Raw genomic sequence first — 22,471 nt, 5'->3', positions numbered from 1 at the left:
AGTGCCTGTGGGGGGAAAACTGCTTAAACAAATAAGCAGCAAAGGCTTCACAAATACACTTGCAAATGCATTTAGACAGCCTCCAGAGGAGTTTTCCTGCTGCCGAGCTGAGATATAATTGTGCAGATCATTTGTAGTAAGAAAGTACAACTGGGCCAATTAATAATAATATTGGGCAGATGTACACTATTTTACAGTTTCTGAAAGTGCTTTCAGAACACCAATATAACAGCCTTATAAGATTGGGCCAAGCTTATTAGCTTCATATTCCAGATAGTAGGGCCTGAGCTTGAAGAGAATGATTTTGCCGACACTCAGAGGCAGCCTCACCCCACCCAGGCTTAGCTTACAAAAACAAATCCTAAGACAGAGTGGGGAGGTGCGTGTGGGAGAAAAGGAAATAGGAAAACGGCATACAGACAGTGAAGCAGGGGTGCCATCTGAAGACTGGCAGCTATTATAAGCAGCCAAGAGGACTATCATTCAACTGCCAGGACCACAAGTTATGGCGAGCAGCATACTCTGGCTTGGAACTTTGCTGGGAGCTCAGTGGTAATTAGAAGAGGAGACAGCACCTCAACCCAACTAGTGCAAGAATGTTTGGAAAAAGGCAACGGTCGTATGCTACTTTATAGATGTTGGGACTTTTGTTTGAACTGGGTATTAAAAGACTGAGTATAAAGGACTCAGTATTAAAGATGTATTTATGTGGAAACAGCAACTTGCAAGTCCTAGATGGGTGGAGGGTTTTTTTTTTTAATCGTATGGCATAGCAGTTTGGTGTTCATGCTGCTTTTTCTTGCTGGGAAATCCTTGTGAGGTCCAGCAGCCAGATGTGTAGACTATTTAGCCGTGACAAGTTACATTGCCCGGGGTGCACCACAAGGAGGCTAGTCTACATTGCACCGAGTTGGGCTGAGAGAAAGTGACTGGCCCAAGGTCACCCCGCTGGCTTTCATGCCTAAGGCAGGACTAGAACTCACAGACACCTGGTTTCTAGCCCAGAACCTTAACCACTAGATTAAACTGGCTCTCATGGGTGGAGTTGATCCAGAGTAAAAGCCTGTTGTTGGGGAAGGTGTGTGCTGCAATAAAGCATTGTGTGCAGGTCTGCAACACTGTGGTGTGTCCAATCCTTGAAAAACAAAAACCCTCACATGCATCAATCTCAATAAACAATCCAAAGTGCAATAGTAGGTGGTGTGTTGCAGCTCACAGAAGTTCCTCCCTGAAAATCAGCAGTGATGTGTCACAAATGTTCTTGCTATTAAAAAAAAACCTTAAACTTCATCACTGGAGCTTCTTTGCCTTCTTTTGCATTCAATAGCACACGTGATTCAATATTCTGATGCAATATTTGTTCCAGACAACTAAATCTTCGGTATGTTATCCCAAACGTTTCAGAGTTCAACTCTCGTTGTCCAAAAATTTGTATGTGACAGGCACAAAGTGATGCAATTTTACCATTTCTTTGACTAGAAAAGGGAATTCAAGGAAAACAGGCCAACTCAAAGCATGCTGCAAACACTACCTCTTACAGGAGAAATGTTTGGTTTGAAGAGAAACTGAACACACCATAGAAACTCTGTGAATGGATGCATTCATTCTGTTAAGGGTTCATTTCAAAGAGAGAAACGAAAAGGAAAAATGAGACTCCAAAATCTTCTCCCCCAGTTTTTTCCTTAAAGCTGCTTTGTATGCATAGCCACAGAGAAGTCCAGAAAGGCATGGAAGCTTCAGCCAGTGTCTCGCTGACAGCAGGTCTGTTTAGGAGACCGTGACTTACACTCAAAACCTAGCTTTGCCAACACTGCTTGATTCAATGTAGCCCATGAACTATTTCAGGGATATATTTAATTTCTGAATCAATAGGAAATAATTAACGCGTTCTGTGTTTCTGCAATTCAGGGCTTCTGATAATGTAGAACTGTTAGCTTCAGTGCCTCAGTCCCAGCTAGTGGTGGACTGGAGCTTCTTTCTCTCTGGCATTATTGAAGTTAATTCTAGATATCCTTGCTGCTACTGCCTTTAAATCATTACCTGTTCTTAAGAATTTCCAATAACAGAGGAAATGAGTGATTGCTAATTGCAATAGAGTTCATGCAGCAGCACACGTCTGATACAGAGACCTTGGCTAGCATTAACACCACCTAGGTGATTTGAGCTCTTCAGTAGGACTCACTAAGTGCTCAACTGCAGTGAGACCAAGCTGTTGCTTCTTGGTCTTCCTCTTTCCCTCTCTTTATGCACTGAATCTTATTGAAAAGTTTAGTCACTTACCTGTGCAATGCTGCTGTAGTCAGGGATGTCTTCTGGTACAGTAGTTTCATAACTGCTCTGGAGAAAGATGGGTCGGTTGTCGTTAACATCCAGCACTGTGATATGTACAGTCCCAGTCCCAGTCCTCCGTTTGCCTGTTGGGCCATTATCTGTGAGAACAAAGCACTCCATGTCATCTCCTAACATTTGTAAGAAAATCTCTGTCAGGTCCACTGACTGCACAACGATAAATCGTAGGAAATTCTAAAGAAAATAAGGGCAAAATGCTTCATTCCTCTTTGTCTACCATCTTCATCTTAAATGTCTCTGAGCCATTACTTTCTAAGAGATGTCAGGCTCCTAGAGTCCCTGCAATTAACTTTTCTCTTCTTAGTAGATGCTTACTTGGGACTAGACCAAATGTTTATGTCTACAAACTCCAGGAAAGCTTTAAGTCTACCTGGAATGTCAATGAGCAACAATGCCAAGGAAAGAGGACAAGGATAACACAGAACCAAGGTAGTACCTAGTAGACATTGTGGGTTTGTTTTACCTCCATCAAAAACAACTTGGATTAGATTATATATGAAGTGCTGTTGTTCAGTCACATCCAATTCTTCTTAATCGGAGAGGCATTATTAGGCCAGAATTGTCAATAACTACTTCTTTGAGTTCTTGTAAATTAATGCTTGTGTCATCAAGAGATAGTGCCTAGCAACCTTGTCTTCTGTCAGCCTCATTTTCAACTGCTTCTGATTTTTAGAATGTGAGATCTCTATTTTATTGTGATTTTAGTTATGTTTTTATGTCCTGCTTGATGGATGACATTTATATTTTGCACAGTACACTTCACAAGCCACTGAACATCCTTGCCACATGTTTGTTGTGTGCCAATTTGCATTTTCATTGCAATTAGTTTTCTTCCAGATTTCCATAGAAATTTCTATATGCAAAAAATAGTGTGGTGCTCAGCATGGTAAATTTTGTTGAATAAATTTTAGCCTACAAAGTAAACTACATTCTGAATGATGTAAAATCTTTCATAAATATGTTATATGGTGAAAAATCATAGTGATTAAAATAAATACTTAATTCCTGTGATCATGATGTTTTCCTAACTAATCTACATTCAGTGTGTGGCAGTTCACTGTATTTCACCCCACAGTATGCTGAAGAATGTTTTCTTCAACAAGTTAACAAAACAGAAACTACATCTCATAGAAGCCCACAAAGACGTTCCTTTCCAGAATACTAGATAAAAATGCATGGTTCATCCAGGATGATCTGAAGATCAGTAAAAGCCATTTTTCCCTTTCTGAAAACTTCAGGAGAGAAAACTATACTACTAATTTGCATATTAGGTCCTTTACACAATTTACTCACCCCAAAAGCAGCCGTATGAGTTCTTAGGAAAGGATGAAGAAAAGGATGCCACAAGACATGCTTACCAATGGCTTCTAGGATGAGGGTATAGGATGGCGTGGTTTCTCTGTCCAGGTTGACAACTGTTCTAACTACGCCATCCCTAAAGCCAACACTGAATTTTCCATCCTGGTTCCCACCTGCAGGGGAAAAGGAAAGGAAAGGATGATGTCAATTATGTCCATATGTCCATTAATTGGAGTTAGGAACTATGGAACTAAGAAATTGAGATATTGACATGCACATGGTTTATCCATCTGTATACTTACAACTGTAGGATTGACATTGTCACCTCATACAAATGTGACCAAAAATATTCAGGATTCCTGCTCTAAACCAGCTTCATGTGAGTTGGCTTTAATTTTCACATCTTTACTACTTCCGCCTTCTGTCTTTCTGCCTTTGCAACAACAAACTGGTCTCTGCAATATCCACCCTTGTGGATAAAATTATGAAATATTTGCCTAAGAAATCTAAAGTCATTTAATGGTGAATTATGTGGAAAAATGTACTCCCAAACCATTTTCAAGCTGGTACTAATATGTACATGACACAGAAAGAAATTTTCAGCCTGTAAGCTAACTTTTATAGCCTAAATTAGGAGTAATCTCAAAGAATGCATCCCAGAATGAATTGTTTTAGTTTAGTCAAAGGTGAAATTGCAGATTTATTGTATGACACAAATTTAAATTGTCACGGTTTAGGAGCACTGGAAATTGCCTTCTGCTGAAATCAAACCATTGGCCCATTTAATCCACAAGTATTGATGATGACTGTAATTCAGAGGAGGAATTTTTCAAGCTTTCCTGGAAAAGCTACAGACTGAACCTGGGAATTGCAGATGCTACATCTCTATGCTATGTCCTGTCCCCCCACCTCCCCCGTGTAAGTTAACCCTCTTGATTCCTGTATTTATACAAGGGATGAATGTGACAAAAATGCTAGGTGTCATTTGGGGCTCTGGGCAGTAGAGGGCGAAAATAGACAACATTTCAAGACTTTGGCAATAATAATATATTTATAATTTCAGAGTCCGATTTTAAATCCCACAGAGGATCCAAGGAGAGATAGTTCCACCTTACAGTGAGAACCATTAAAGAACATTCATCCAATCAAAAGCATGTACTTTCACGTCTCACTGATTTAAATGAAAGAGAGATGACAGAAGCCAACTTCTGACTCACAAGACAGCCATATCCGACTGCTCATTTGGCATCAAGCATCAGCCAGTTCTTCAAAAGTTTAGCAACCATTGCTATTTGCTGCTTTTCAGGAATGGTCAAAGCAAGCTGGGATTCTCAACTGACATTGCAGGTGGTAATAGCACACAGTACTTAGTTTGGTGGATCAGATTTGGGCAAACCAGAACCACATTCTTAAATCTCTTGTACTAAAAACACTGGGGCTTAAAACTTCTTTAATTTGACTAGATTATGTCCTATTAAACATGAACCAAGTTATCTTTTTAATGTACATTATGCAATATGCAGAAGAGATGAGATCTTCCAAGGAAGTGCTTCCATACAATAGTTCAGATTCTGTAAGACCTGATTTATTATCCTAAATGCCTAAATTTCTTGATGAAGAAGTTGTAGAGTTATAAATTAAAATATATGCACAAAATGAAACTATACATAGTTGAGAGAAAAATTCTTTACTATTTACTGTCCAAAAGATTAGGTTAGTAGGCTGTGCATCTAGCAGAGAGATGTAGCGTGCTGCATATAGACAGTACCATGGCCAATTAAGACCGTTTGACATAGTCTGCAATGGGAATCACATATAAATCTGAAATAAAAAATCCAGGACTAAAATTGAACATGATCTGCTGCAAGGATACATTTTTATAATGGGACTTCAGGTCTTTTTCAGTGTCTACATCTGAATTTAACATACCTGGCTGCACTTCAACAAACACTGCAAATGAATTCAGCCACAATGCCTTCTTCAAATTGTCATATCCACATTCAGCAGACATAAGGCAGCTGATGACTCTTTCAGTCTGATGAGGCATAGATAATTCTCAGGAGCAAACAACCCAAAACAGTTCTGCTATCATTTGCAAAACATTATAGGAAAATGTATGCAAATCTTCATGCAAATTAGCCTTGAAAAACGGCAGGATGAAAGATTCCCCTTACTGTCAGATTTATCTGTATTCTTCCCCTACTGCTTTGCATCAATGCTCTCACAGTTCTGGTGGGTAAGAGGACTGACTACTGACCAAGGAAGATGTGGTCACCCTGGTCAAGCTAGAAGAGGGAAAACGGATTGGACAGGAGCGCTACTTTGCAGGAAAAGAATCAGAGGATGGTTCTCTTGTAAATAAATTAAGCATCTGGAAAAGAATGTCCCTACAATCAATCAAGTCCATTTGTATGGCCTGTTAAAGGGTTAAATAATTTCATATGTTTCTCTTTGTGTGGGTGTGTGTTTTTCCTTTTTACATTCTTTTTTTCTCTTGGATCTCTGTATTGTAAAGCCAATAAACCTTTTAAAAAAGACTGAGCAACATGTCAACCCCATACCCCAAACCTTTGGGCTAAGGCAAGATATAAATCTGAAAGAAAAACAGCAATAAACACAGATGTAAGCGGCTTCTATTACTTGTCGCCTGTGAACCAAGTGGCTTCTAACCCTGAAATTGAGGAGGCTGATACCTGTGATGAAATAACTAAGCTCAGCATTGAGACCCACATCCGTGTCGGTACAATTCAGACGGACCACTTTGAAGTCACGTGGTACGTTTTCCAGAAGTGACACATTGTAGACAGCTGGGAAGAAGGTAGGGTTTTCATCATTCACATCTAAAACTATAAGAGAGAATTGGATCAAACTTCATTCTGGGGCACAATCCAGATACTATCTGACTTCCTTAAAGGAGCTGCAACCAGCCCTACAGTAGTTATTGCCAGTTAATCTATTGCTTTAGGGATGGATGGATGTATTTATTTACGGTCAAAGACCAGCAAAATCGCAACAACACTAAAATAACACATAAAAGCAAGCTAAAATACACGAAGAACAATAAAACCACCATATAGACCTGCCAATTAAAATTTACACATATAAAAAGTAAACAAATGAAAATGAAATAAAACAATGTGAAACAAACAAACAAAAATTTAAAATTTAGCTAAAATAAAAGGATTTCCTCATGACACCTTGAACCTCCTTATGGCAATAGCTGATTTAGGTATCATTTGGACTGTCATAAGAGTTTGATGTGAGATCAGATCTATGGCTAACTGCCTCCTTAAAAAACAAAACATCCCCCAACATACACACACACCCACCCACGCACACTGGGTACAAGGAAGAAAGGGTACTCAGTGTAGGCAGCATGAGGCTGGCAAGAGCTTGAATAAATATAAATAGGTTGCAGAGGTAAATGAATATTTTCCCTAACATAAGGTTTAAGTGTATTATGTTTAAGTAATCCTTGAACTAGAGCAGTGTTTTTCAAATTTGGGAACTTTAAGATGTGTGGACTTCAACTCCTAGAATTCCCCAGCCAGCATACTGCCTGGGGAATTCTGGGAGTTGAAGTCCACACGTCTTACAGTTCCCAAGTTTGAAAAACACTGAACTGGAGTGTCCCAAAGGGGAAGTGAGGGAATGAATTGACATAGACTGTAATCTTTTAGGCCATTAGACTGCACTAGAATTTGTGGAGTGAGAGAAACTGAGCTAGAGAGAAATGGAAACGAAGTCAGAAAATAGAGTGATAAAATAGGAAAACATAATGAGCAACATATGTTATTTATGTTTATATTAGTAATATTGTCCCAGATGATATATGGTATGATATTATTCCAGATGATGAAGATACAGTTTGGTGTAGTGATTTTGGTGCTGGACTAGAAATTGGGAGACCTAGTCCTTCCTTAAGCATGGAAGCTGGCTGGGTGACTTTGGGCCAGTCCCTCTCTCTCTCTCAGCCCAACTCATATCAAAAGGTGGTTGTCCTGGGGGAAGTAGGAGGAGGTAACATTATGGATACCACCTTGAGTTGCAAAAAAATAAAGGCAAGATAGAAATCTAATCAATAAATATAAAGAATCTCTTCCTTTCTGGAATGGTCTGGAGTAAATTCCTCCCATAACTTTTGCTTCTTATATGCTTTGTTACTCATATCCAGGCTCACCAGGATACTTCGCATGTTTTGTTTCTCCAAATCTGGCCTTATCTGAGCTAGCTCAGAAGGGATCACCCTACAGATATCCTTAGCCTCTGGATGAGATTACTGTCCAGTTCTGTGCTTGGCTTCTTACGGCTCTTTGTCCCTTTGCTAGTAAACATAACATGCAAATTGAGTCATGAGCACAGCGCTGACCTCTCAACCGACCCAAACTAATGCAGAGACAAGTATTGGAGCTATTAGAACAAGAAAGAAATCCCTGTGCAAACTTTAGAGAATCACCCTCCCCACTCACTCATGCATATTTAAAATATAATATAGTAGTAATATTGAGTCAGCATCCAGAGTGTTTCAGTCCATCAATCACCTCTGACAGTGAGGGTGCTAGTAGAACTTTTTGATGGCTCCCCTGCATCGCTTGCTACTACCCTCAAGTAGTATTCAGCAATTCTTTCCCTGTCTAGAATAGTGCTGGAGTTGATAAGACCGCTCTTGCTGTTGATGACAAAGTCCATCCTGGGCATGCCCACCTGCATGCGGTATGTCACTTGGCCATTCAAGTCTTTGTCCAGGTCTATGGCCACCACCTAGGACATAAAGGGTAAGAGTTTGAGGAGCTCATCCTGATGAAGAAAAAACCAGATTGTTTGATTCTCAGCAGAGTTAGCAATTTATTTCCCTGAGACACAGGTATTTTAAAATAGCAGTTCTCAACATTTTCCTTTATGGAGCCACTACCCTAGCATTTGAAAATTTTTTGTGGAGCACCATGGAAGCCAGCTGTTTCAAATATCTTTAATGTAATCTTGGCAAACAAGAGTAAATATATCATTGGATATAAAATTCACTTTTATTTTTAATAATTTATCAGACTAACTCACAGTATATTTTCTTGCATTTAGCCCAATAGTGATATTATATTATTGTCATCTTTTCCCCCCACTGTTGAACATGAATGGTCTTCAGACAGCAAGTTGGGAGCCACTGCTTTAAGTGTCAACCCAAATGGCTTTTATAAATCATTAGTGACATTTAAATCTCCTGCTCATTTTTTAAAAATAGGAACTAAATTCAAGTGTAAACTTATATGAGTATAAAGACACAATTAAGATTTGTAATGCAAAATTAAACTATGCTAGGAAAGGGGATGTTCCCCAAACTGAGGAAATGACAAAACGAACACTAAATGCTGGCAGTGCTGGCTCCTGACACTTGTTCACATTTTCCTGAATAAAAAACTGAGAAAACTTTTCTCAATCAGATACTCCCTCTGGAGGCTGGACTAACTCCCATTCTGTCCCAGCCAGGCTGAACTCGGATGAAAGAGATGAACTAGGCTAGGGATCAGCCCACTATCCCAATGTTTCTCAACCTTAGCAACTTTAAGGTGTGCGGATTTCAATGCCCAGCATGCTGGCTGGGGAATTCTGGGGGCTGAAGTTCACACGCCTTAAAGTTGCTGAGGCTGAGAAACTCTGTGCTATCCAACTGCCATCTCATCATTATATTTAACTCTCCTAACTTCTCCTTGGCCTTTCTATATTAATAGCAAAAGAAACAGCATTTGACAGCTTAACAAATTCTGAAAGGGAAGGGATGCTGGTTTTGCAGAAAATTGTAATCAAACTGCAGAGAAGAAAATGCCATGAGCCATCCCTACCACCAACCCCATTGTAACACAGCTCAAACCATGTTCTTCAGCCCTTTAGTTAGCATATAGTTAAGATGAAAAATAAGACTCACCTGGAAGACGGATGACCCTGCTGGAAGACCCTCAGGAATCTCAGTGATAAAAGGTAAGTTCTGGAAGGTGGGATCGTTGTCATTAAGATCCAGCAAGTTCACAAACACGGTAGCACTACTTGTGGCCCGTAATGGTGGCCTCCCACCTGCAGGGATCAGAAAAGCCACAGCCTCAATCCTACCAGGACCTTTTTCCACTGAAGCCTGTAAAGGAGACTTGCTAAGACACTGTCATGATGAACCATCCTAAAATGAGGTACAAACATCTTCAAGGATTAGGCAGTCTTGGGAAATGTCAATGCGATAACAAAACAATTACACTAGACTGCAAAAGTAGAGTTTAGAAAGCAGCACTTTTAAAAAAATATCTATTTTAAAACCCTGTAATGTCTGCAGAGAAAAGCCAAAGTTTCATCAACAATATGCAATATATGAGAATGTGGAACTAAATCCTGTAATTTTAGCAACAACGAAGCAGGCGGCTAATATATCTTAAACAAGCATACGATCAGTGACGGAGACCACAATCTTCCTCATGAGCTCAGCTTCCTGGGGATTTGGATTCTCTCTGTCCAGCACAACCCCTGTTGTCCGAATCTTCCCCGTGGTGCTATTAAGGCTGTAAAACTTATTCGGTGGTCTGATGCTGTATACAAGAGAACCATTTTCTGCGAGGTCTGGATCAAAAGCCACCACCTACAGAAATCAGAAAGGCATGCTATATTGGTATATAAAGAAATTGTCAACAGTCCTTTTCATTTTTGAGCATTTAGGAAAGCTCTAAGGAGAAGCATGAAATAGAAATGATCAGGATACAAGCCACACTTGCAATCTAGTTGGAAAAAAAATGCCCATGCACCTTCTGTATTCCAACAGCATCATAGCGTCAGTAATGTAATATACAAGGAAGGCAAAGATCACTAAGAGGGCTACCAGAGTTGCTGTAAAAATCAAGTCTTCCACTGGATGGCCACAAAGATGGATAAAGAAAACGCCAGCTGTTTGACCCCATCTAGTGGCTGTCTAGATGAGGAAGTCCTAATTACATTCAAAACATGAATGTCTTATCCGAAAGCACCCTCACATTATCAGGAAATGTTAAAACACTTATTTTATATTTATAAAGGCAACAATGCTAAACATCAGGAGAAGAGAAAATTCTACCCAAAGAATGAAAATCACAGAATTCTACCACCAGCCTATCTGACAAGAAATTCCTATTCAAGATACTAAAGGGCATTCTTCAGTTATATATTTCAATGTATTTACATATTCATCAATTTGCACTAGTAGTGAGGACTAAACAAGCTTACTCATCAAGTAAAGGTTTCCTGAACTGCTCTTAGTAAATGTTTTCTAGTGTAATACATTCACCAGCAGGTCCACTGTTGAAATTGATACATGCATGATAGATCTCATATTATATTTGCACAGATCTTCAGGCACAGTTCAAATTAGAGAGTGTGGCAGTGTCACTTAAAGCTTTGAAATACAGCTGCCTCTTGCAAGGAACAGTAAACTTCTCAGGAATGAAAATTAAGCTGTCCTCAGTTTTTCTGAGAAACAAATGAGTACATTTTTTCTAATGATGTTCACTTTTAATGATGGTATCATCTTGGACAATCAGTTCCCTAAATTAAGTTCATAATGGGGGATTTAAATCCCAAATGACTGATCTTAGGGTGGATTCATGTAACTTTTTCTACACTGTAGTTGTAGAATGAGGCTGGAACCCAGCAAGATGGTGTGTAGATGTATGGGGGAGTGCAGCCCCAGGGTGCCATGAGTTTTTATAGTTTTTATAGATTTTTATTTTATGGTTTGGGGGTTTCTGTTGGTTTTTACTGTTTTGTGCACCACCCAGGGTTGTTGTTACAACATGGTAGCTACATAGGTCTTTCAAAATAAATAAACAAACAATTTTTTGATGGAGGTCTACATCCTGTTCTGATTTACTGAATGTCTACACATGTCTTCGTATTAAAGATGTGCCAATCTTGGATTTTTGGGGGTGTGGGAAGACTGAGTTTTAAAAATATTTTTGCATGGTTTGTTCACTAATGTAAAAATAAATAAATAAAACCATTTCCCATTATGTATTATTCCAATTAATTCACAGGGGAAAGAGAAAAGGAAGAAAGTCACTGACAAAGGAAGAAACCTTCTTTCTTTTCCAAGTGAGTTTAATGACATCAGCATATATCCAGTCAGATTGTGTTGACAACACAGCATCACTGAATGCACAGAAACACACTCATTGCCCTTAATAGAAGACTAAGAAGTAAATACTTTACTTTATCTTAAAGGAAGACTAGTTTTCACCTCAATTTACCTTTAAAATTGGAAGGTTGTTTTAAATTCACTAAGCATACAAAAATGGAGGCTGATGAGCTTGTATTCTTTGGGATGGGTTGTCTTAAATTCAAGGTGTTCTTCCCTTCAGGGTGTTGTGTGTGCGTACATGCCTTTGAGTCAGTGTCAACATCAGTTTTCTCAGGAAGATTTTCAGAAGCAGTTAGGCATTGCCTCCAAGTCTACCTCATTGGTTAGCTATAGGGAAAAACAGGAGGAGAGAGTGCCGTGTACACTCCCTGGCACTCCTGAACAAAAAAGTTGGGATATACACTTAATAAATACACAAATGACTACTATGTTGGTAAAAGAACAACAAAAATAAATGTAAAAATACAGCAAGTGCTATGAATAGACTGAAAAGAAATCACCCCAGTCTGAAAAAAGGTGGCTGGAACTTTAAACGAGACCTGGGCTTCTAAAGTTGCATTATTTTAAGGACATGAAATCATTATATAGATTATGTGCTGAGGAATTCACATGCTTGAAGTTGCAACTTCTGTTTTCCAATTGAAACAGAAGTTTAAGGACCTATAGTAGAGTCAAGACTGATGGTGCTTTCAAAAAGCAAAGTTTGTTCATAGAGGGAACAAACATAGAGGGAAAATTCAAAGGCCAGTTAAGGTAACTGAGAGTTAATTTCTAAAGAGTGAACTTGGACTGGAGACCTTTGCTATTTCCACTCCTCCCCAGAAGATTAATGTTTCATTATGGGGTCTTTTTTTTTAACACAGTCTTCTTGTTTGATGATTTTGTGGATTCTTTCCACTTTCCCCTCATTTATTTTCTGTTTCACACCCATCATTTTTCTCCTAGTGTGATGGAGAATAATTCTCTCTCTCCCTCTTTTATTTTGCCAGTGGGATTTGAAGGGCTTTAAATCAATGCCTTTCAGAGAGGTCCTTGAAGGAGGTCGCAAACTAGGTTGAGAAAGTTGAAATTGGTCAATTTTTTTTTTTACTTAAACAACAACAACAAAACCCTAGCACATGGACTTGCACATGCAAAAAGAAAGGCCAGGGGATGGTTGCAAAGTTGGAAGCTGCAGTTGCTGTTCAAGGACTATGCATATCATCTGTGACTGATGTTTATCCACCCACATAGAATCACCATAGAGGTCACAGAATTTGTAATACAGGAAGTGGAGGTGAAAGAATTCTAGTCCTGTGTTGCAGGATACAGTGATAAAAATAGTTTATTGTGACTTTTTATATGTCTTAATTGCTGTTGGCTGCAAGATTCAGTTCATGGAAGCACTGGGACAATTTGATGAACTTTAGTCCTCCTCCATCTAACATACAGTAAACAGTGAGAATGATGAACAAGATGCTGCTCAGGATATCTGGTTCACCATTAATGATTTTCCACTAAGGAAATATGAAAGCCTTCTAAGGAATCCCTGTGTTCCTTGTAAAAAATGTGACAACTTGATTAAATTACATGCATGAATTAGGCTATCACTGGTTACATTGGCATTCCAAGTGATGTTTTTCTTGATGCCATATTTCCTGGATATGGGTATTCATTACTACACTGTGAAAAAGTAGCATGAAAAACATCCTTCATATAAACTCCTTACAATGGGCCTTAAATACTGACTGCTGCAGTTTCTTTTTATTGCAAACTGTTTTACAGTTTGTGTTTTTATAAAGAAATAGTCTTCATGAACAGTTACTACCAATTCAAAGAACTTTACAAGATAGTAAATTAGACTTTAAATTTTAAAAAATCCAGTTTTTACTTAAAACCATAGTGATTAATTTATATCCAGTCAGATAAGCCTGCCTCCTAGGATTGATAAACAAGAGATCATGGGGTATTTACATGGGAGAAGTTCCATATAACCCTTGATATTTGCCACAGTAACTTTTACAGCTCAGGTAAAAAGCATGAAGGCATTACTAACCTACAGTTGCTGCTTTAGAGTGAGATTTTAACCAACTGGGTTACTTTCACTGCAATTGGATTTATTTCCTGAAAATTTACTTAAGACTGCTGAAACCCAGCAGGACTCCTCCTACACTGATGCTCCACATGCTGCTATTAAACTGCACAAACAGGCAGAAGGAAACACTGAACAAACCAGCTGCAGCTACTATATCATATTCAGAAACCACAAACCAGGGGTTGGCAATTTATAGCCTGCAGGTGGCTTTTTTGGGTTGGGGGGCAGCCCCTAGAGCACACATAGAACAGAGAAGGCCAACCTTTTTGGCCTGTAGGAGAGTAGCAATTTAAGGAAGGGTGCTGATCTAAATTAGACAACAATCACTTCCTAGTATCGGTTCCAGCTTCTCTTCTCCCCTCCCTCCTCTTGCAAATGGAATGGCCTAAGTGTGTGCATATATGGACCTCATTAAAGAAAGACAGCTCCCTCCATTCTCTTCTCCCCACTCCCAAGCATAGAGAGCTACAGTGCTTATTTCCTCCCCTTCCTCATCCCATACTTAACTCTATGGGTCTTGAAAGCTCTTTTGCAACCTAATAAAATGTAGTCACCCCATTGCACAGTGCACTGGCTTCTCATCATAAGACATCCACCTCCAAGAAGCAGAAGGGATGCAGGAGGTACCTGGACTTCCTTGAGTGGGTGTGTGGGCTCTAATGTGGTGCCCCACAAGAGCCTTGGAAGAAAAGAAAAATAACAATCATATTGTCATATACTCAACTGAACTAGCTCGATAACATCCATGGTGGAAGTGGGTATCTTAAAAGTATGAAGAGACAAATATTGGACTCAGGAATCAATTCACTAATATACCAAAGAGATTCTAAGTCAATCCTGAAGCCAAAGTAAAGGCTCTTGTACACTCTAAAGGACTGTACATGACATCAGCTCTATGTGTCATCAGTTCAAAAATGCCTTCAGTGGAAAAGCTGGTGGGTCCATGTGTGGCTCTGTGACACATGCTAATTATCCCTTCCCTGTTAGCTCATTTTCTATCGAAAACACCCTTCCTCCAAACAGCCTTCTTCCTGTGAGGCAGTCCAGACAAGCATTTATACTTAAGTATTTTTTTGGGGGGGATCATGTAGGTTAAAGTATTTGCGGAAACCTGCTTCAATTATGTTCTCCACCCCCACTTTCAAATTTTATAACTATGTTTTAAACATTTTAATCAATTTTAATCACGATAAGGTAGAAATAAAGAGATGTAATAGAATTCAGATTGTGATTTTTGCACATTAGAAATAAAAAGCCACACCAAAGGAGCGTGTGTGTTATATACTTGGACACCTACTGTTGTGACATCAGAGTTGGGAGGGGTCATCTCCACTAGGTTAATGAAGTATGGCTCCTCCTTCCATACTGGATAATTATCATTAATGTCCAGCAAAGTGATGTTTACCTGAAAAGAACCATAATCGTAAATTCATGTTTTTCAGATATTCCAATCAGATTTCCTTAGTACTGCTGTTCGTGACTTTACAAACTTAAAATATGCCCATGTAAAAGATACATAGAGACAATGCCTGAAAAAAGATGGCCCTGTCACACCCAAGAACCTTTTTGTAAGAAAATATTTCTCCAGCCTCTTCTGACTCAGCCAATTCCTATTCTTCACCATTGACAGAAGAGGAGGTACTCCAGGAAGATTTTCAAAATTCTACGCTTAGCTTTCTGACAATATTGTCAGTACCTCTCTCTATGAATACATGTCACAAAACAATAAACATACTTGACGAATTTTTCTCTCACCAGGCTTCCAAACCAGTTCCATGGTTGCCACCTGGGTCATACTCAACATGCTGAGTAGTTCTTCCACAGATATTCTTACCATGTTTGGAAATGAGTCTGTTAGTTTTAAAAGTTGTATTTTCTTTCTGTGCTTTGACTAAATCATGAAGCTTAGGTGAAGTCCATGTACAAAAATAAGATGGTTAATAGCAAGGTTAACTCTGTGCTTTTTTGTTGTTTTGGTGCCTTCGTGTCAATCTGTACTCCTGGAAACTTCATGGGTGGGACCATCCAGGTGTTTTGGGCAAAATTTCAAGGCTGCTGCCTCCTTCCTAGGGGTGAGAGAGTCACCCAGCTGGCTTCCATGTTTAACGGAGGACTAGAATTTGGGTGTCTCTGCTTGTAGTTTAGCACCTTAACCCATTTTTAAAGGACCCATGAGGTCCTTTGCTTCTGTAATGATTCGGGAATCTTAATAATCAGATAAAACAAACAATTTCAGTTAATATCCAGTTTTAATGAAGTGGCCTTACACTCTCTTTAGCCTGTGTAGATTCATCAGCAGTCAGCAGAACTGCAAAACTAACATTTAAATAATATTCAAACTAAATATTTGCAATTTTTATTTATTTATTTATTTATTTTTTATAAAAAGGCATGAAATTGTATCACTTAGGGAGTTGGAAATCCATTTCCTTTCTTTTAAACCTCTTCTCTTTCTTCTTTCTCCTTTCCTTTTTTCTTTCTCTTGTTTTTGTATTTTATGTTTATTGTTGATTTGTCATTGTACGTTTGTATTATTTGTGTAAATAATTTAATAAAGACTATTTAAAAAAAATAAATATTTGTAATTTAGATTAAAAACCTATATCCCTTTATTTGAGAGAAAGTTCATTTGAACATGATGGCAGATACTCTTTTCTCCCCAATACTATTTCATGACAGTGGATTTCAACAAACAAGAGAATGCAAGTTACTAATAGTGTTAAAAGGTTGCAGGGAGGAATATAATCCGTCAACTTGATAAACAGGAGGTAACTGCTTGGTTTGTACTGTGCATCGCCTTTGGAGTCCAGGGAATTCATCATCATGAGTAGAAATGGAAAATGAATTATACTCAAGAAGGAAAACATTCCATGACTACTGTTCCCACACCACTTGTCCCTTCTGAATTATTAGACAAGAACATTGGCCTCTTCATTGCATAGAGTACTGTGGTTAAGGGTAAAAACAACCTTTATCCTCAGAGTCATAATACTGAAGCACAACAGATATGAATGCTATTTTAATTTGAGAGAACACAATGCACTCAGGAGGAATTCAACAAGCCCAGATGTCTCAAGGTTAAGCTGCTCACCGAAATGGGCATGCTGACATGGACAAATTCTTCTCTAATCCCTCAATCACTATAACAATGTTGTAGCAAAGGACAAATAGCCTCATTTAAACCAAGGGATTGGGGTCTTTTGCATGCTCAAGGAGTGCACAAGTGAAACTCCCTCGTTAAATAGTCTTCCTGGCTGTGGACTGTGATGAATCTATTACTAGTTAGGGCCCTTCCAGCTATTCTTACTTTGGAAAGATAGTAGTGTGGCAGTCAAAGAATCAGACTTGAACCAGGGAGACAGGTTCTAGTTCCCTTTTGACCAGGAAGGGGCTGAATGGTTCACTTTGGAGGACTGTTTCTCTTTCTCAGCCCAAACTATCTTACTGTTTCTGTAGGGATTGGATTCTGCATTTGCAGGATCCTGTGCTATCATAACCGTGTAAGCACCATCACATTATTGGAAAATAAGCTCAATCTGGTTTGTATGTGCTGGTAATGTCATAATGCACAAGGTGTAATGGTATGCAGAAATGACCTTGGGAGACAGGAGAAAGAGCTGCAGACTAGACAACTGTCATGTAAAAGACAACTCAGTCCACCAAAGGAGTAGTATGGGAAGCATTTTAGAAGGGACCCTCCCTAGTTTTCCAGAGAGTAAAAGGAGAGGAGGGGAAAAATACTTTCAGTCTTGCAAGATTCTATTAACGCAACCTTACAGTAAAGGTAGATTTAGTACTCATAGTTGTGCTTCTTGTCTGGACTACCTCGAAGGGCTAATACAAGGGGAGGTGCTTGCAATGCATCCACACAATACTGCTTTTGTTGTTTGCCTCTCCCCCTTCTCCTATGGATGCTTCTGGTGGGATACAGTTAGGGGAGACCTCCATGTAAATGTCTTGAGCTCCCAAATAAATGGTGGGACATAGATGCAAGGAATAATATTAACAATAACAATAGTGACCACCACCACCACCACAATAACGTTGAATTCCCTTATATCAGTGTTTCTCAACCTCAGCAACTTTATGAAGTGTGGACTTCAACTCCCAGAATTCCCTAGCCAGCATGATGGCTGGGGAACTCTGGGAGTTGAAGTCCATTCATCTTAAAGTTATATGAACAAAGCATAAGGAACAGAGTAGATTTATCATCAGAAGTTTTACATTTCCTCTTTCTCCATACAAGACTAAAGGCTGCAGTTTTTACTGATATACTGTATGCTACACTGAAATGAAACAAAAATAACACCATGGATGACACAAATTTTACTACAGAATTCACAAAAGAAAGTTGATACAAAACAATTTGGATTAAAATATATATTTGAGATAATGTAACTGAGTAGCCAATAAAATAATAATCACATCTAAAACTATAGACATCACAGGAACTCAAGGAAGCAGTTTGCAATGGAAAAAGAAACAAGTAGCTTAAGCAGGCTTCCTTGATCTCTCACTGTCCTTGTAAATTATTTAAAGCATTTGAAATTCCTATTAGCTGCATGCCCTAGGGCAGTGACCTGATAGAGGAGCAGTTGCTGATGGTTTGCAGGATATCTGGGAAGGAAAAGATGAGGAATGAGAGAGAGAGAGGGAGAGAGAAACAAATATAAAATAAGTAGAGACTGGAAAGAGGAAGGAATTTCTGATACTGTATGGTAAAGGAAGTGGTTATAGAAAAAGAAAAACCTCACCAAATGAGCATGTCTCTTTAAGTTTGCCAAAGGTTTTTCTGTCATATTGCTTTTTCTCTAAGCAAAAATATTAGACCCACTTATCAATAACATTGCCTAAGAGTTTCTTCCTATGTACTTTCCTCATTCATTCCAGGCCAGGAAGAAAAAGTGAAAGGGGGAGAGGAAAGAACAAATAACAATTATAAAACAATTATTATTACAATAATACCTTGGTATGCCGATTTTCCTCTCTGCTCTAAGAAGCAGAAGTTAACATATATAGAATTTTCACATCTCATTTGCAAAATGAAAATACGAGTTTGGCTCAGTTGAATGATGACAACTAGCCAAGATAATCTGGAGAGTGTAATGATGAGGCAACAATACATCAAAATCAAAATCTAGAATTCCATATTGTCAAATCAACGCACAGAAGGCTTGTCATAGTTCTGAACAAGATAAAATACTTGGCTTCAGAAAACTCCTAAGTTAATGAAGAGCCATAGAAATGCAAGCAGTGGATTCAAAATAATTCTGCAAAGGCATCCAACCGTGGGCATTTTGCCTATACAAGAAGAGATATTTTAATCTCGTTTGAAAAGATTTAACAATTAGGAAATCAGTTCACCCCAAACATGTGAACACTCATTTTTCCAGATGGGGAATAGCCTGGGTCTGAGTGCCACCCAGCTGCATTGTAGTCTCATCAGATCTATGATCTTTCCAAATACTCCTGGTCATAGCTTCTCATTAGGTGCAAAAATGATACAAATGGAAGTATGGAAGAATAGGACTGTTTCATGAAAGAAGAAAAAGGGGAAAAAAAGATGGATACACAATCCACCTTTCTTCTTCTTGTACCCTCCAGACTTTGAAAAAAATGATCTAAGCTAAATAACATCTTAAAGAAAACCCCTTACAGTCAACCTTTTTCTCTTTAAGGTTTCTTTTTTTAAAATCAATGGAAGGACTGTTTGGGGTTGCTTTAAATGTACCTGGATGGTGAAATCAAATTTTCTATGTTAAGTGTTTGTAGAAAAATATTAGGACTAGAGTTACTTGCTTAAAATGTCTATGATAGAAAAGCCCATCAGTGGAAAAGTAAATTCTTCAATTATTGAATACATCTATACAAAAGTAGAAGATACATTTAATTTACTATAATGACATGTAGTAATTTAATATGGGAGAAAAAGTTGAGATGACATTTCAACAAGCCTTCTCCAAAACAATCCCACCTCTTTGTTCTTTCTTAAACTGTGGAATAGGTGGGCACGTGAAAGTTTCTAAGTCAAGGAAGAACAGTTCTGTTGAAGATAGGCCAAGTATTGTTAAAAGAATTTAGATACACAACTATGTTACAAACATCAAATGAAGCCACAGCAGTGAAACTCACAGTTGCAATGCCAGTTTTCTGATTGTGACCAACGCCACCATCCACTGCTCGCACAATAAGTATATATTCTGATTTAGCTTCCCGGTCCAGTAGAGATGTAGTGGTGATTTCCCCTGAAGCAGGTAAGAGAGAGGAGCGAAAAGAGAAAGAAGGCTTGTAAATTGGATGGCAGTGACTCAGAGGCATCTAAGTTATATATTCTTTTCTTAAGATTATACAGAACGCTATGGCATAGTCACATGGAAGTTGTCCTAAAAGCCAGGAACCACGCTGAGACAAGGAATAGGTCTCTAGTGTTTTATTACTGCTACACAACAGAAAATCCTAACAAACTGAAGAAGCGTGGGAAAAACCCAGACATGTAAACCCCAAAGGCTAAGGCGGGCCCGATCTGTGTCTCTTCGAATGGCTACCTAATTTCTCAGTACTACGCATGCGCTTTACAGCCTGGATGGGAGCCCCCTGCTCGCCATCCTTACTCATGACAGAAGTTCTTGCAAACCTCTTTACCTTCCATGATCTCACAGAAGGTACACCTTCTAATAGCTAAGAGAGAAGGCATTAGCAATAGAATGCTGAAACGTTGCAGCATTTGAATGGGAAGACAAAAGTCAGTCTACTTGAAAGAAAGAACATATATAAAGCCCATAAAAGCTATTAGCAGGAACTAGAGGATGTAGGCTTGCAGCTATGGGGGCAGCAAAGCTGGGGAGAAAGAAGTCCCAGGTCAATTGCATGTTTGAGTGATTAGTAATCAGAAGTGCCTCCAATGTCAAAGGAGTCCTTATTTGGAATCATGTATACCATGTATTGTAAATTCAGTCTAAACTATGATGCTGCAATGCTCAAGATAAAGTCTGTAGGTTTGAAGTGCATGAATGAGCTATTTGGGTGTGATCCACTATCTAATACTTCTCTAACAGCCTTCTGAAGCTGTCTGATCTTCCCTCTTATTCCTCCAATAATGAACTGAAAGGTGCCCAACTGTCTTGTTTGTATAGTAGGCTAACCAAGATGGAATCATCCATCCATTCCCCTGCCCCACAGTCCCAGTATTCAACCTATACAGTGTAGTTCAATTCCCTGGTCAAACACAAATCACTTTAATTTTAAGAGGCTGTCCACAGCAGATTATCTGGGGGAAACGATTAAAAATTGATCTTGAACTGCAAGAGGTCAAAGATTCACTGAAATACATTTGCCTCCCAAGTTCCTGTGATACCCATTAATCTGTAGACTGGAAAAAAAAGTCAGTGGGGGACTTAAGAAAAAAAAAAGGAACATGTCTCAGTGATGAATTGCTCCATTTTCCCCACAAAGTTACATCCAATTAGGCACACCTCCACAGAGCAGGTTCAGCTAATTTTAGTGATGCTATTCCTACAGAGTTCTTCTTAGGTTTCCCCCTTTTTTGGCATGCAGAATCATCTCCCTTCCTACAGAATAAGGGAATGAGGCAAGAGACTGAAAGTGATGGCACACCAAAAACACTGCTATGCTTTTTCCAGACTGCTTGACAATTCTGTAACTTGAAAAATGGCTTTGGGAAAAATATAGGCAAGGTAACAAGAATCAATCCAATTTTGTATCCCTGCACTAAGTCATTGATATGGAATGGATTCCATGCTCCTGCAGTCTGATGCTTGCAGATGTATAGGACCTCAAATTCCAGAGGCCCAACCAATATGGTCATGATGGCTGGAAGTTATGGGTTATATATATGTTATAAAAGGAAGCATTGATGAGATTCCTTCTTTTGACTTGGAAGAGCTTTTGAAAAGGATTGGTCAGTCTCAAGTGTACCTCTTCTGGATGAGGGGCTTGGAAATATTATTTTGTCTGTTAGCTGCTTTGACTAACAAGAAAAGAGAAGGGCAGGGTAAAAATTGAAATAATACATATTAATAAATATAAAATGAAAAGAAATGAAAGTTGAGAAAGAATATGTTAAATTAACACTGAAATGCACATTCACTAAAACTTTAGAGGAGAAGCAAATTAAATTTATTACAACTTTCAAAGCAGCTAGAGAAATTGAAAAGCTCTGGCAAATAAATTTACTTTTACTTGACATCTAAGACTCATCGGGGTTGGTACCAAACATACGGGCATTTAAAGACATTTTAAAGAAAGAATCCTAGCACTAGGGCAAGGACCTGTTGGTGCATTTCCACAGATGATCTTCAAACACAGGCCTGTTTATAAAGAAGTACGTACTTCCAAGGGCAGGGGGGAAGGACACTGCACCATATAGCACATAGTCTCTATTATGTACTGAGAATCTTCTTAGTATTTGCTAATCTTGTAAGCTCCTGAGTTCAACGGAAGGAAAACACAAAGAAGAGAGGAGAGTGAAAAGAGGCAGATGTCCTGTCCCTAATAGCTGTCCACTGCAAAGTATGTCTTGTAAGCTGCTGATTGATGATGGTGGGTGACTGACTGTTCCTCCTGAGATGGTACGAGTGACATAAGGCAGC

General features: G+C 38.8%; 1 protein-coding gene across 1 annotated transcript in view; it reads right to left on the bottom strand.

Moving 5' to 3' along the window:
- The window catches only part of CDH23 (cadherin related 23), a 537,138-nt gene that overhangs the window by 128,782 nt on the left and 385,885 nt on the right, over positions 1-22,471 (bottom strand). The window contains exons 19-26 of the mRNA XM_063307837.1: positions 19,995-20,107; positions 15,160-15,267; positions 10,072-10,261; positions 9,566-9,711; positions 8,190-8,409; positions 6,342-6,494; positions 3,708-3,821; positions 2,281-2,429 (exon numbers count right to left, since the gene is read on the bottom strand). Coding sequence (XP_063163907.1) covers positions 2,281-2,429; positions 3,708-3,821; positions 6,342-6,494; positions 8,190-8,409; positions 9,566-9,711; positions 10,072-10,261; positions 15,160-15,267; positions 19,995-20,107 — 1,193 coding nt within the window. The remainder of the gene's footprint in view (positions 1-2,280; positions 2,430-3,707; positions 3,822-6,341; positions 6,495-8,189; positions 8,410-9,565; positions 9,712-10,071; positions 10,262-15,159; positions 15,268-19,994; positions 20,108-22,471) is intronic.

This window comes from Candoia aspera, chromosome 6 (genome assembly GCF_035149785.1).
Source record: "Candoia aspera isolate rCanAsp1 chromosome 6, rCanAsp1.hap2, whole genome shotgun sequence".
NCBI lineage: Eukaryota > Metazoa > Chordata > Lepidosauria > Squamata > Boidae > Candoia > Candoia aspera.
This window is presented reverse-complemented; position numbering and strand designations above follow the sequence as displayed.